The 13,411-nt window shown below is 43.0% G+C and overlaps 1 protein-coding gene across 1 annotated transcript in view; it reads right to left on the minus strand.

The window, feature by feature from the left end:
- The window catches only part of LOC130114572 (A-kinase anchor protein 13-like), a 170,177-nt gene that overhangs the window by 105,019 nt on the left and 51,747 nt on the right, over positions 1 to 13,411 (minus strand). The window contains exons 4-7 of the mRNA XM_056282434.1: positions 12,640 to 12,737; positions 11,916 to 11,993; positions 11,302 to 11,683; positions 3,974 to 4,166 (exon numbers count right to left, since the gene is read on the minus strand). Coding sequence (XP_056138409.1) covers positions 3,974 to 4,166; positions 11,302 to 11,683; positions 11,916 to 11,993; positions 12,640 to 12,737 — 751 coding nt within the window. The remainder of the gene's footprint in view (positions 1 to 3,973; positions 4,167 to 11,301; positions 11,684 to 11,915; positions 11,994 to 12,639; positions 12,738 to 13,411) is intronic.

Below are 13,411 nucleotides of genomic sequence, written 5' to 3' on the forward strand. Positions count from 1 at the left end.
TCAGTTTAAGAGCTGGTGGAACAACGCCAATCCAACAAGACATATGCAGAAGACAATTTCCATCAACCCCTTGGTTTTAAATATTTCCCTAGATATTTCAAAATTTGCCGAAAGAAATATGAGCTCCATGTTTTTTTCTGCCTTTTTTTTTCAGCTTGACAGCAACTTCAGACAGACCTCCTACATTACCGCACCGTTCAAATGAAATTAAAAGAAGTTTAATGTGGACAGAGGTCTGGTGACATGAGACCAGCTGAGCGTAAAGGACACAAACATCCTGATGTTAGATGCGTGTCAGCATTTCGGCTTCAGCAGGCTTACAGGCATAGCGTGTTTAAACTGTTACGTGGTATGTTTGGATTTTCAGCCCCCCTGCTTGGTGCAGCATACAGTGCTGTTGGTATGGAGAGGGCTCTAATGTTTGGGTTGTCTATTTACACTCCACTTTGGGGACTTTGCAGTTCATTCTGGGCCATACAGTGCCAGTTGGTGAGCAATCCTTGCCTGACTTGACCTCGCGGTACATACAAGGGCACTGACCTGCAAACTTCAATTCCACTTTTGCCCTCGCTTGTTTGATCTCATCAGACGTTCTCTTCAATTTGCTTTTTACAAGCGCTTCTCTTTTGTATGACCGTTCTAACATCAAATAAGGTCAGACGTGGGTCAAACCTTGTCATTCCTCACTATTCTTTCTTGGAAAGATTTGTGCTTTAAGAGGGATCCAGGCTTATGCTATCGCTGCACTCATTTTGAGTGACAGTGGACAGGAGCATCAGTTAACTTCTTCAACTGAACTGTAAGACGCTCATTTCAAACAGACTGTCTCGAGAATTTTTGCATTCAGGTTTTGAGTTGAGGTGCAGATATAAAAACTGTGCTGGTGGCATCTGGGTAGCGTGGCAGTCTATTCCGTTGCCCGTTGCCGGTTCGAATCCCTGTGTTACATCCGGCTTGGTGGGGTGTCCCTACAGACACAATTGGCCATGTCTGTGGGTAGGAAGCTGGATGTGGGTATGTGTCCTGGTTGCTACACTGGCGCCTCCTCTGGTCAGTCGGGGTGCCTGTTCGGGGGGGAGGGGTAACTGGGGGGAATAGTGTGATCCTCCTACACGCTACGTCACCCTGGTGAAACTCCTCACTGTCAGGTGAAAAGAAGCAGCTGGCGACTCCACATGTATCAGCGGAGGCACGTGGTAGTCTGCAGCCCTCCCCGGATCGGCAGAGGGGGTGGAGCAGCGACCGGGACAGCTCGGAAGACTGGGGTAATTGGTCGGATACAATTGCGGAGCAAAAAGGGGGTGGTGGATCCCCCCCCCAAAAAAAACTCTTGCCAGTATAATTTAAACAGAGCCAGAAAAGAACAAAAACTAAACTGTCAGGCTGTTTTTTTGCACTTCATATTCACATATGACATCAGTGATATGAGATAATGCATATTACAGGTGACTGATCTAACATTAACTCATTGCCTTAGTATCTTCTGTATTGATTATTTATTTAATCAGTCATTTCCTCTACTTTAGCCCTTCCCCATATCATTTTATAAGGTTCATATTTATCAATCAGTGCATTAAACAATGTATATTAAGCATCAAATGCATGCACGTCTTATCCAGATGGCAAGCTATTGGTTTTGATGCAAATGTCTAACATAAATGAAGTGTAAATGCATCCAACATTTCAACAGCGACTCATTCAGTTATAAAGCTATTGAACAGCACATGTTTATCAGGCTGTCTGAGAGACTCCACTTTATCAGTTTTCCACTCAGCACTTTGGAAACCATTTTAACATCAGTATGCTCGTACAAATGCACTCAGCTCACATTCCCATAAATCCTCGTGGAGAGAGAGACAAGTATTAAAAGCAGGAAGGAACTGCACCTTGCATCTATCACTCTTTCAAGAAGCTCTTAGAAGCTACGGATCATGAACAGCAAATGGTTATAATCACAACTTATCAACCCAGATGTAAAACCAGAGAACCTACATAGGTGAACTTCAATTCATGCATGCAGGTCTTAACCTGAACCAGACATTCCTAAGATGTGCAACTGTTAGAATGTGAACAGGTATCCAGATGGCACGCCGCTGCTTTCGATACAAATGTCTTATCATAAATAACTCCAAATGCATCAAACATTTTAACAGTCGATTGTTCAGTTATAAGGCTACTGAATTACGGTATTACCCACATGCTGAGATCTAGATTTACTGAACTGTCCTATCACCCATGTCAAAATGAACTAAAATAAAAACTCTGTTTGTCCAAATATTCTTGACCCTATTCTTCTACATGGCTTCTCGTTTGTCAGTATGAATAACTTTTTTTTTCTTTGTCCTGTTTTTTTCCCCTACTTGACCTGCTCTTGACTTTCGAGGTTTCACGTAAATTTCACAGAATATAATAAAGCACGTGTTGTAACACTTGATGTAATACTTTTGATAGTTCAAAAAAGTAGAGGCTAGTTTCAATAGCAATATATCCTTATTGAGTATATAAAAAAAAAAAACACAACCCAACATTCACTCACACTCACGAAAACAAAACCAGGATGAGCAACTTTAATTCCAAGTTCCCGTGCCTTTCATGGTGCTAAGTATGTCACGTTAATTATCTAACATACCTCTGTATCTAATGACACACAGGTACAGTTTGGACACACTTCTATGACATTGAAAGTGATTTTTTTTCCCCTTACGACACCATTTTTATCGAGTGAGTTTGAGAAGGTTGCAATAGAAAAAACAAAACAGTACAAAAAAGTAACAGGTGGGAATCTGAGTAGCGTATCGGTCTATTCCGTTGCCTACCAACACGGAGATCGCCAGTTCGATTCCCTGTGTTACTTACGGCTTGGTCGGGCATCCCTACAGACACAATTGGCCGTGTCTGCGGGTAGGAAGCCTGATGTGGGTATGTGTCCTGGTCGCTGCAGTAGCGCCTCCTCTGGTTGGTCGGGGCGCCTGTTTGGGGGGGGGACTGGGGGGAATACCGTGATCCTCCCACATGCTACATCCTCCTGGCGAAACTCCACTGTCAGGTGAAAAGAAGCGGCTGGTGACTCCACATGTATCGGAGGAGGCATGTGGTAGTCTGCAGCCCTCCCCGGATCGGCAGAGGGGGTGGAGCAGCGACCAGGATGGCACGGAAGAGTGGGGTAATTGGCCGGATACAATTGGTGAGAAAAAAGGGGGACAAATCCACCCCCCCACCCCACCAAAAATCCATCCAGTGAAACTCAAACACAGCTCACACACCCCCATCCAACCCATCGGATCATGACTGTGTACTGCACCCTTCATTACGAGGCACAGAGCTGACCCTGGGCGGATTAATGATTGATGATTTAAGCCAACAATCAGGCAAGTAGAACACGGCCGCTCACTTTAACATAACTATCGAATCTGACTTCCGATTGGCCAAAACAAATACTCTTTCAGACAAGAGCAAAAAAAGTGGAGTCGCTTGCATGTGGGGTTTTGACTTTTAAAACACAGACCAAATTGGTAAGAAAACTCATCATGCCAAAACAAATTAAACACACTCCAATATTTTTGTCCTTCCAAAAGGTCTGCTATTCAGGACAGGGTAGCCTGTTTGCGCAGTCTAAAGATTTAGCCATAACAACCCTGTCCGGTCAAACTTATTTATCTTTGAATGCTCATCATTTCAGCTGATCAAAATTTTCCAACTCCGGCACATATGCAACCAAACAAAAGCCATGCCATTCGTCATTACAGCCCAATTAAGTTGTTTGAACATTTTTGTAAGAGAAATGGAAAACAGAAAACCAGAAATAGCATGCTAGATGGTTTTTACACTAGATTTACATTACATCTTTACTTTGCAAAAGTTCCCATTAAGCTCTTTCAGTGACACACACACACGTTGATGAAATAATAAAAAAAAGTGCATAAAAACAAGGATTTCATCATGTGGAGTGCCCCCCCGGGTGACAACTACTCACCGTGTGAAGAGCTCCGACAGCTGCTGGTCTCCCCTCCTATCTGCCAGACACACGGGAGTTTCTCCCTGAGCGTCGGGTTGCCTCAGCGCCTCCCTGCCTCCAGGCTGCTGCAGCAGAAACTGTGCCACTCTCCTCAGGCCACGACTGGCAGCAAAGTGAAGCAGAGTAGACTTCGGCTGGCGCTTGGAGAAATCTGGGGAGGAGAGAGAGGGAGGAGGTGGGGTGAAGACCTTACAGATAAATGCGTGTGGGCAACATGGGAGAGTAGAGCAAGATGGACACCTCCTGGTGAGGGGAAATAGGCAAGGGAGTCAAATCAAGTCTAGTACAAGCAAGACAGGAGTGAGAGAGGGAGAGAGAGAGACTAGTTGAAGTGGTAATTAAACAAATACTTGGAAATGTGGAGGATGAGAGAGATAGGGAGGTGTAGAGGAACGGAGTAGGAGATACGAAATAGACTGAGATAAGTCGTTTTATTCATGTGTACATGCACATATGTAGCCAGTCTCATATTTTCCAGATATCAAAAGGAAGTGATTGTGTTTTTACCATCTCCAGAATATGATCAATGAAGTTTCTGGTACCATGGGTTTGTACTGCATACTATCTACTGCAATCAATGCATACCATACTTGGACCATACTTACTTATGAATTGCACACTGTGTTGCATTAAAAACCATTTTTATTTGAAAAACACCAATATCTATGCTGCAGATCATCACTTCAGCGTTACAAGTGCAGCACTGAATACGTAAAACTATCCAAGTTACTACAGGCAGCTGTTTATTACAACGTATCATCGACAATGCTGATTACCACCTGATTACCATATCTGATTACCACACGTCAAATGCCTGCAAATGCCTGTGTGGGTGTGTGTGTGTGTGTGTTTGTGTGGGCCCTGTGATGGACTGGTGGGCTGCCCAGTGTGTCTCCCTGCCTGCCGCCCAATGACTGCTGGGATAGGCTCCAGCATTGCCATGACTCTAAGTAGGATAAGCAGCTTGGATAATGGATGGATTACCACATGTGTCAATATCTGATTATTAATTGTTTATGCACTCTTTATTGCTTTTTATAGTTATTGCTTTCTATACCCTTTATTGGTTTAATACATTTTATATATATATAGTATGTATCTGTATATGTGTATAGGTGTGTTTATACACACACACACACACACACACACACACACACACACATACACATATATATATATTATTGTATATCTTTATTTAATCTTCTTTTCTCCGGCTTGGTTGGGCATCCCTACAGACACAATTGGCCGTGTCTATGAGTGAGAAGCTAGATGTGGGTATGTGTCCTGGTCATTGCACTGGTGCCTCCTCTGGTCGGTCGGGGCAACTGTTTGGGGGGGAGGGGGAACTGGGGGGGAATAGTGTGATCCTCCCATGTGCTGCACCCCCCTGGCGAGGCTCCTCACTGTCAGATGAAAAGAAGCGGCTGGTGACTCCACATGTATCGGAGGAAGCATGTGGTAGTCTGCAGTCCTCCCCGGATCGGCAGAGGGGGTGGCGCAGTGACCGGGACAGCTTGGAAGAGTGGGGTAATTGGCTGGATACAACTGGGTAGAAAGGTGGGGGGGATATATATTTTTTTCTTTTTTTTTTTTTCCTCCTGTAACGGTGCCTCCCAGCCAAAGAATTTCACACGTGTGTACTTGTGCAACCGGACTGACAATAAACATCTTGAATTCTTTTCAAAAACTCTTCATTCACTTTTGTCTTACGTGGACTTGCAAGCCAGTTGCCATCACAGATGGGACAAAGACAAACTACAGCCGCCTAGTTGACTCCTTCTCTGCGGAAGGAGCTCCCTGTCTCAGTGCTGCCTGCTGAAGGAGGTGGTTGGTGTAGGAGAGCACAAGTCAACTCCCCCGTCATAGTGCTAACGCTAGTTGTACCTACAACGTCCTAAGCAAAATGGACTCAAGCGCTCTCTGACATCCTCTGTATTGTTCTGCTTTACCTTGTCGAGACTGAGCCTTAATCTAGCAAGCAACACACCTTGATGTTGTTTACTTGTACACTGTATTTATTGTGCGCTCTTATTTTCCAGACCTGATGAGCAGAGATGTTAACCATCCCATTACAAAGCGGTAAAGCAAACTGAGAGCAAACCCACAAATGTTAACCTCTTTCAATTAAGTAAAATCGTGCAAACCAATGCACTGAAAAAGTACCTTTTCTCACACATGCAATGACAAAAAAAGAAAGAAAAGGTAGAGACAATATAAAAGGACAACCCTGAAATCTGATCTTTTTGTGTTCACAGTTGATTATACAGTACTTTTTAAACAGAACAATGGGCGCAAAACTTCGAAAAGACCAAAATTCTTTCCAAATTTTATCTGTCAGAATACTTGCAAAAGCACTGATTTTTTTGGATTTTGAGATACTTTATTGATCCCTGTGGGGAAATTACGCTCTGCATTTAATCCATCCTAGCCATGTAGCTAGGAGCAGTGGGCAGCTGCCGCGCAGCATCCGGGGACCAACTCCAGTTCATCTTGCCATGCCTCGGTCAGGGGCACAGACAGGAGTATTAACCCTAACACGCTTGTCTTTCTGATGGTGGGTTAGGGTTAGGGTGCAAACTCCACACAGAGGACGACCCGAGATGACTCCCAAGGTCGGACAACCCCGGGGTTCGAACCCAGGACCTTCTTGCTGTGAGGTGACAGCACTAACCACTGCGCTAACGTGCCAACCCAGTTGCTGGGATATCTTGGATGATTCACCTTACGGTTTAGGAAAAAGCAGTATGAGGTTTCAGTGACAGCGATGACCTATCTCAGTGGTCCCTCAAGACCTCATCCCGCATGTCCACGCCAATATAATGCTTATCCAACCTCCTTCTCCCCATCCAGAAGTTTCTCATCATGCTGCCTTGTACGAGCCAAGCTAAAGCAAGATTAAGTGGTGTCTATTTAAGTTATTCTAGGGAAAGTAAAGCCAAACTCTGATTAATTTACCTTTATTCAACAGATGGTGTTTCATCTGACAAAGACCTGCATAGGATCAGAGCTTTTTGTTTGTTCAAGAAACGAAACTGGAAAAAGTTTAAAAGTGTACAAGTTTTTCTCTTCCCTGTACAACTTGACTCAGGCCAACACCTTGCCCTGATGTGTGTATAACTATCACCTCTATTTGAATTATTCTACCAGAGACCATCTGATAAAGATAAACATCTGGGAGATCATCTATCCTTTGAATTCTTTAAGCTCTTCTTCAAGTTTTAAGAATCCAAACCTATCAGACCTGCACTGTGCTGGCCTTCGACTGTACAGGTTTCACATGAATGCATTATGTTACCATAAAACATGTCACCTCAGGGATAGCACGATTATCATACAAACCACAAAACTGATGATCAGTCATGATGATTTGAATTGAACACTTGCGGGAAGTTCTGTCATGGTGCCTCAGACCACCATGCAAGAAATAAACAAAATGAGACACAAAACTATGGCACTTCTCATTATAAAATGGTGTTACATACCGCCAACGGAGCTCTATAAATATAAATACATATGCGGTATGCATACACATCCAGATCTGCTGGGAAAAACGGCGGCTTTGATGCTTGGCCAATCTAACCCACATGACTTTGATGCTAAGCGGTGATGGATGCAGCGCTGCCACACTTACTGAGAGATACTTCTCTGCAATGCCAGATGTCCACCAAACAATGGGGCTCTGCAGACATATGCAGCTTTCTTATTTAGGTGCTATTCATCATCCAGAAAAATTGACTGGAATGTATGTCACCGGGATCATTTTCCTTGTCCACACCCGTCAACACCTTTACTTCACACAGGTGTAGTCACATTTAGTAAGGGTTTTTTTTGTACGCTTTTCTCAAAACCTAGGCACAATGCTACAACAATATATGCTATAAACATTATTTAAAAGAAATGTCTACACATTTGGGGAAAATCGATATGATCAAAAAAAAATACTACATAAGTAGTGCATGATTCAAATATAACCTAATAGTAAGCTACCAGGAAATTAGTTCATACTTTTGCAACAGGGAAGGAAATAATTTGAGCAGTTGCATTGGTGAGCATTTTTTGTTCCCCCCTCAGGCAAGCTGAGCTTAGCTGAGTGACACTAATGGCAGTGTGATTTTGATGAGTGCTGAAATGGCAACCTTAGATACTTTTAATAAGACATTTTTCCATTCAGTTGCGCACTGTATTTGACTGCTAACACCTTAACACCTTAAGAAGGTGGAGTGTGCATGTGTGTGTGTTTTAAATGTTTAAAAGACACTAAAAACTATGGCTACAGCCTCATACGAGTTGATGATAGCTAAATTGAGAGATTCTGTGTCTAAATTCACTGAAATTTGGGGTAGCTTTCTCAGATTTACTAGTGGTACACATCATCAGGTGGCAATATGTAAAAGAGAGCCTTGATGTATATCATATAGGGTGTTGTGTATTGTGTGGGTGTGTGTGTGTGTGGGGGGGTGTTGTGGCCTATCATGCTGTGCTGTTAAGTTTGCTTCTGTTTTTTTTTGTATTGTAATGTTGGTGTTTTGGGGAAAAAAATTAAATAAAAAATATTAATGACAAAAAAAAGGACACTGTAAAAACTCTTAATTTTGACAGAATGAATGAGTGACATGATTATGCCAGCATTACACCAGGTTGTGCAATGGTAGGCAAAACAACCCTGTTCACCACTATAGGCAAATGGGGGGCTACCACAAGAGAGACACCTCCTCATCGCTAGCCTCTGTTTTTGATCTGTGTCCAGGTCTGTTTAATTGCAAGCACGGTTACAGCAATGTTAGACACCAACAGCTGTGTTAGATGCCAAAAAAGCACATCATCCCTCTGTTCCTGGCTGTTGACTTAGCAATTCCCTGCTAAAAGCTCACTCAGACAACACAGAGGCAACACGGTGCTGCATGACAGCGTCGTACTTCAGTGCCCTGCTCAAGGGCAACACAACACTAGCTGTGTTGGGGAAGGATTTTGTCACACAACTTTTCAGCCCACATGTTTCTTGGTTTGGAATTACAAATGATGATATCCTGGTCTCAAGCCAAATTCGCTAACCTTGAAGTTACTGGCGCCCCAATTTTTGGCAGGTCAATGGGAGCGGGATCTAACTAGTCCAGCACTGTAGGAAAAATCTACAAATGTTCCTTTGTCTAAGATCCAAATTCGCAAGTCCCTGGTTTAGGAGTCATGTAACTGGTCCAGTGGCTCTGCCCAGAGTCGATATGTTGAATCAGATTGCTCTGTAGAGAGGAGAGAAGCAGCTGGCACATACTGGGCCGGTTATATCTACTCATTTCCTCTCCTCTCTCCATCACTCTCTACACCGAAGCAGAAAGAATCAGTGGAAATACTCTACTCAAGAATACATCTGTATGACCTAAGGGACGCTTCAGGTAGTTGTGCCTTTGTGAAAAATTACATTTTCTTCACCGGGCAGCCTTATACTCCCCAGCTTCACACACACACACACACGCACACACACAACCTCTTCTTTTTTATTTCCTACATCTGATGGGAATCACCTGAGTAGCCAGAGGCCCTGTAAAATGAAATATGCGATGCTCTGTGGCTTTCTTCACTATCACCACATTTTCAATAGCACTCTGCTACTCTTTCTGCACCCGCAGAAGACCATGAGATGTAAAGTTATATATCCTCTTCTTGGTATCACAGCCTTTCCTATTATTTGCTACTACAGCAAAAGCCATCTCTTTTCATGTTACATCTCGAGGGAAGGGGGGTAAAACATAGTTCATGATTGCAATTAACCGATTTTATTAAGAGAACAGTTCTGCAACAGTTTTCTTATGAGAGGCTCGGTTGGGGAGGGGAGGTGGGAAGATGGACAAAGAGACAGACAAACAGACACAAACGTTGCGTGATAATCAGTGAAGTTCCCATGAGTTACATTTCTTGGAAGATATTAATATTTGTCCTGTTCTTTGCCCAGAGTCATTTTGCCAACCGGGGGTTTTTCTACAGTGGCTGAGTTCATTACTGCGAGGCATCATATAAAACAGAGAAAAAAAGGCTGCTGGGGAAAAAAATCTGATTTGTCAGGAGTCTCTCCCTTACTCTCCTTTCCTTATGTCCCCTGGGTGTTTTGATTGACTTTTTTTTCCATTTTTTTCCTATTTTTCTTTGCTTTACTTTCTTTATATCCTTGCCACCCTTCTCCCTTCTCCCCTCTCCCTTTTTCCCCTCAGGATTTTCGGCTATTGTCTTCCTTTCCCTCTCGCTATCTCCCTCTTTCGTGTCTTCTGGCTGGCATTATCACTTCATCCCAGGAGAAGTCTATAAAGCACTTCATCTTGATGGTCACAGATCGGAGCCTCGGTTTCTCTAGCTTCTAACTTGGTCAGATTCACAGTACTGACAGGACTGTTGCAGATTAGGTCAATAGCAAATTAAATCTTGAACTGACTCATATTTCTCCCTGGAAAAGGCATCAATTCACACCCATCCCATACTTCCAGAAAACAACTTACTGGTCAATGTGGATGACACTGAAACTGAGCAAATAAAAGGCCTGGTGTGTTCAACAGCTTTGTGATGCTTTGTTAACGTTCCTTGTAATGACCAAGATCCATAACACTATTTAAATTAATAAAGGTTATTGAATTAACTAAATATAAAGCAGCTGCATTCATCTGGAAATATTTAAGCACCCAAAATCAAATTTTGGAGGGCAGATAGACTGCCCCTGTCCCTGGCTTGTGTGAACCAACATTAACTCAAATCTCCTCCATCACAGAACAGAAGGTACTTAATAGGCGCTATACACACACCGTCATACTGATGGACCAAAGCTGTCTCTAAGAGCAGAAGATAAACTTGGCTTTTGAAAGACTGAGAGTAGATGGCGGTGAAGGGGATGTGCAGGAAGTGGAAGAGAAAGAAAAGCAGATGATATTGAAGGAGGGATGGATGGTTTCCCTTTGAATCAGAGATAACACTTCTTTTCAGAGAATGAATAGAGAAGAGGAACTGGGTGAGAAAGAGGAGGACCAGCTGAACGGATGGACGGATTAGTAATCTGTTCAGTCCATCTGAGACAAATAAATAGGCTTTTCAGAAGATGAATGTTGAGGAGGAAAGATTAGAACCGAGGACATTATGGGGAGGAGGTTGGATGATATGGATGGATGCAGAGACAGACAGCTGCAGGGGCAGTAGGGGTGCCGGGCAGACTGGATGTTGGACATGTGTGTGGTTACTCATTTCAGGCATTACAGGGACCAAAATAACCCTTATCAAAATGAAACCATTCAACACATTCGCATACTCACCCACACCGTTCTCCAGTTCTGTGGAGTCGTCCATCCGTGTGCCCAAGTATGTCTCCAGTTGCATGTCGCTGTTTCTCCTCACGTGCGCATCCATGCATGTTTGCATATTTAAATCCGTCTGTTTGTTAGTGTGTACGCCCGTTTGGTTGCCAACAAGTTTGTCCGTCTGTCTGCACTTGTTTGCATCTGCATGTGCCTTCTGGTGCATATCCATTTGTGTTTGCTGGTCACAGAGTCTCTCTTTGTGTATTAGTTTGTGTGCGTGTCTGTCCATTTGTGGCTCTGTGTGTATTCCCAGTGCAGTCCGTCGGCGCCGCAAGGTGAGGTGTTTCAGGGCAAGTGCAAGGGTCTGATCTAGTCTCTCACACTCCTGTAATGGAACCTGGGAGACATTCAAGCATGTAAAGAGAAGGGAAACCATCACTAGTGCTCTTCTGGGTAACAGTACCTGAATCAAGCATACAATCTGTCAAGGATTTCTGTGCACACACAGGTAGTATATCTCTCCCCTCATAACCAGCATTTCAGCTCTGGTGTTAACTTTGCTGCAAGTGTTAAGGTTCTGACACAAAAACTACAGGAGATCAATTCCACTATTTGCTATTCCTCTTTACCTGATCATCATCCAATAACAGAGCTCCCTGTGGCGCTGTGTTGTTAAGCAGGAAGTTGGCCATGTCCAGAGCCAGGTCCTAAGGGTGACATTAAGAAAAGAGATGTTTTATGTATTTAATCTCAAATGTTCTGGAAAATCTCAAAGCCTTTCAAATTAAACATGGACTAGAACGCTGATGGCTAAATATGTGTAAACAGCAGTTTTTTAAAGCACTTCGCAGGACGGAGAAAAATAATACACACAGGTTGATACCACAGTACTGACTTCTTCCTTCATTGGCCAAAACGGAAGCTGGATTCAAAAATACATTATCGTTTTCCATAATTTAAACAGCTGTGCAAGGTTTGAAAATGAAAAAAAAAAAAAAACTTCAGCCCCTGCTTACCAACCCATGTGACTAATTTATCTATCAGTCACTACGACCAGCCAGGGGCAAAACATACCAATTTATGGCTGCTGGAAAATCCTCCCCCGTTAATAATTGTGTTTCATCAGTACATCCATTGATAAATTCATCCCCTCATTCACATCAAAACACCATGAATAGACAGCATGTGGCTGATCTTGATAGCTCAGTTGACAAACGCTAAATTAAAGTAGTGTTTTCCCTCAAACATCACCTGGAATACAGGTCCCATAAAACATCTGTAACAAAAAGCAGCCCTATAAATAAAACAGGAAACTGTTTTTGTCCATGCTGAATATTTGTCTTATGTCAGTACCTGAACATAGCAGAAGCTCTCCTGCGAACACGGGTCCACCTGTCCACTAGGTCGGGCTGAACACAACGTCACTAGAACCGGCTCACAGACATCATGAGCTGGAAAGAAACGGAAGCAAAGAGAAGAAAGAGAAAAAAAAGAAGACCAAAGCGATAAAGAATAAAGAGAGACAGAACAAATTTAGGTTAAGGAGATTATGGTAAAGTGAAGCAAAAATGACAAAAGCTGGATTTGTTACACTCCACAGGTGCTGCTGGACCTCTGGGATCAGCGATCAGGGATTAGCCGAGTCAGGCAGATGAATTAAAGTGGATCCCCAAGTTCAACTGAAACTTGAGAATTGCCTTTTTAGGATACACATTGCCCTCTCTGGGCTGCTTCCCATCTCTCCCTGTGATAAAACTTAACGGTACAAAATAATTACAACTTAATTGATCCAGACCCTTCTCTACCCTAAACCCAAAATGAAGGGGGCCTTTGCTTCCCAGGCCTACACTGACACATACAGATGGTCTCAAAACATGGCTGTTAAACTGGAACTAACTTGTAATTTGAATCTCTGACAATTTGCATTAGAGTTGCCAATTGACCTATTGCACACTTGTACTATTTGCATGAAAATACACTCTATGCCATGATTTGTCTATGATACCGACTTTGGCCTATCAATGGTGGACTTACGCTAATTGCACTCAACACATAATGCTTTTTATTCAGTGCTCCAAGATAGCAGAAGACGCAAACACAGAAAAGTCACTTTCAATAAAATGTG

This window comes from Lampris incognitus, chromosome 6 (assembly GCF_029633865.1).
Source record: "Lampris incognitus isolate fLamInc1 chromosome 6, fLamInc1.hap2, whole genome shotgun sequence".
Taxonomy (NCBI): Eukaryota; Metazoa; Chordata; class Actinopteri; order Lampriformes; family Lampridae; genus Lampris; species Lampris incognitus.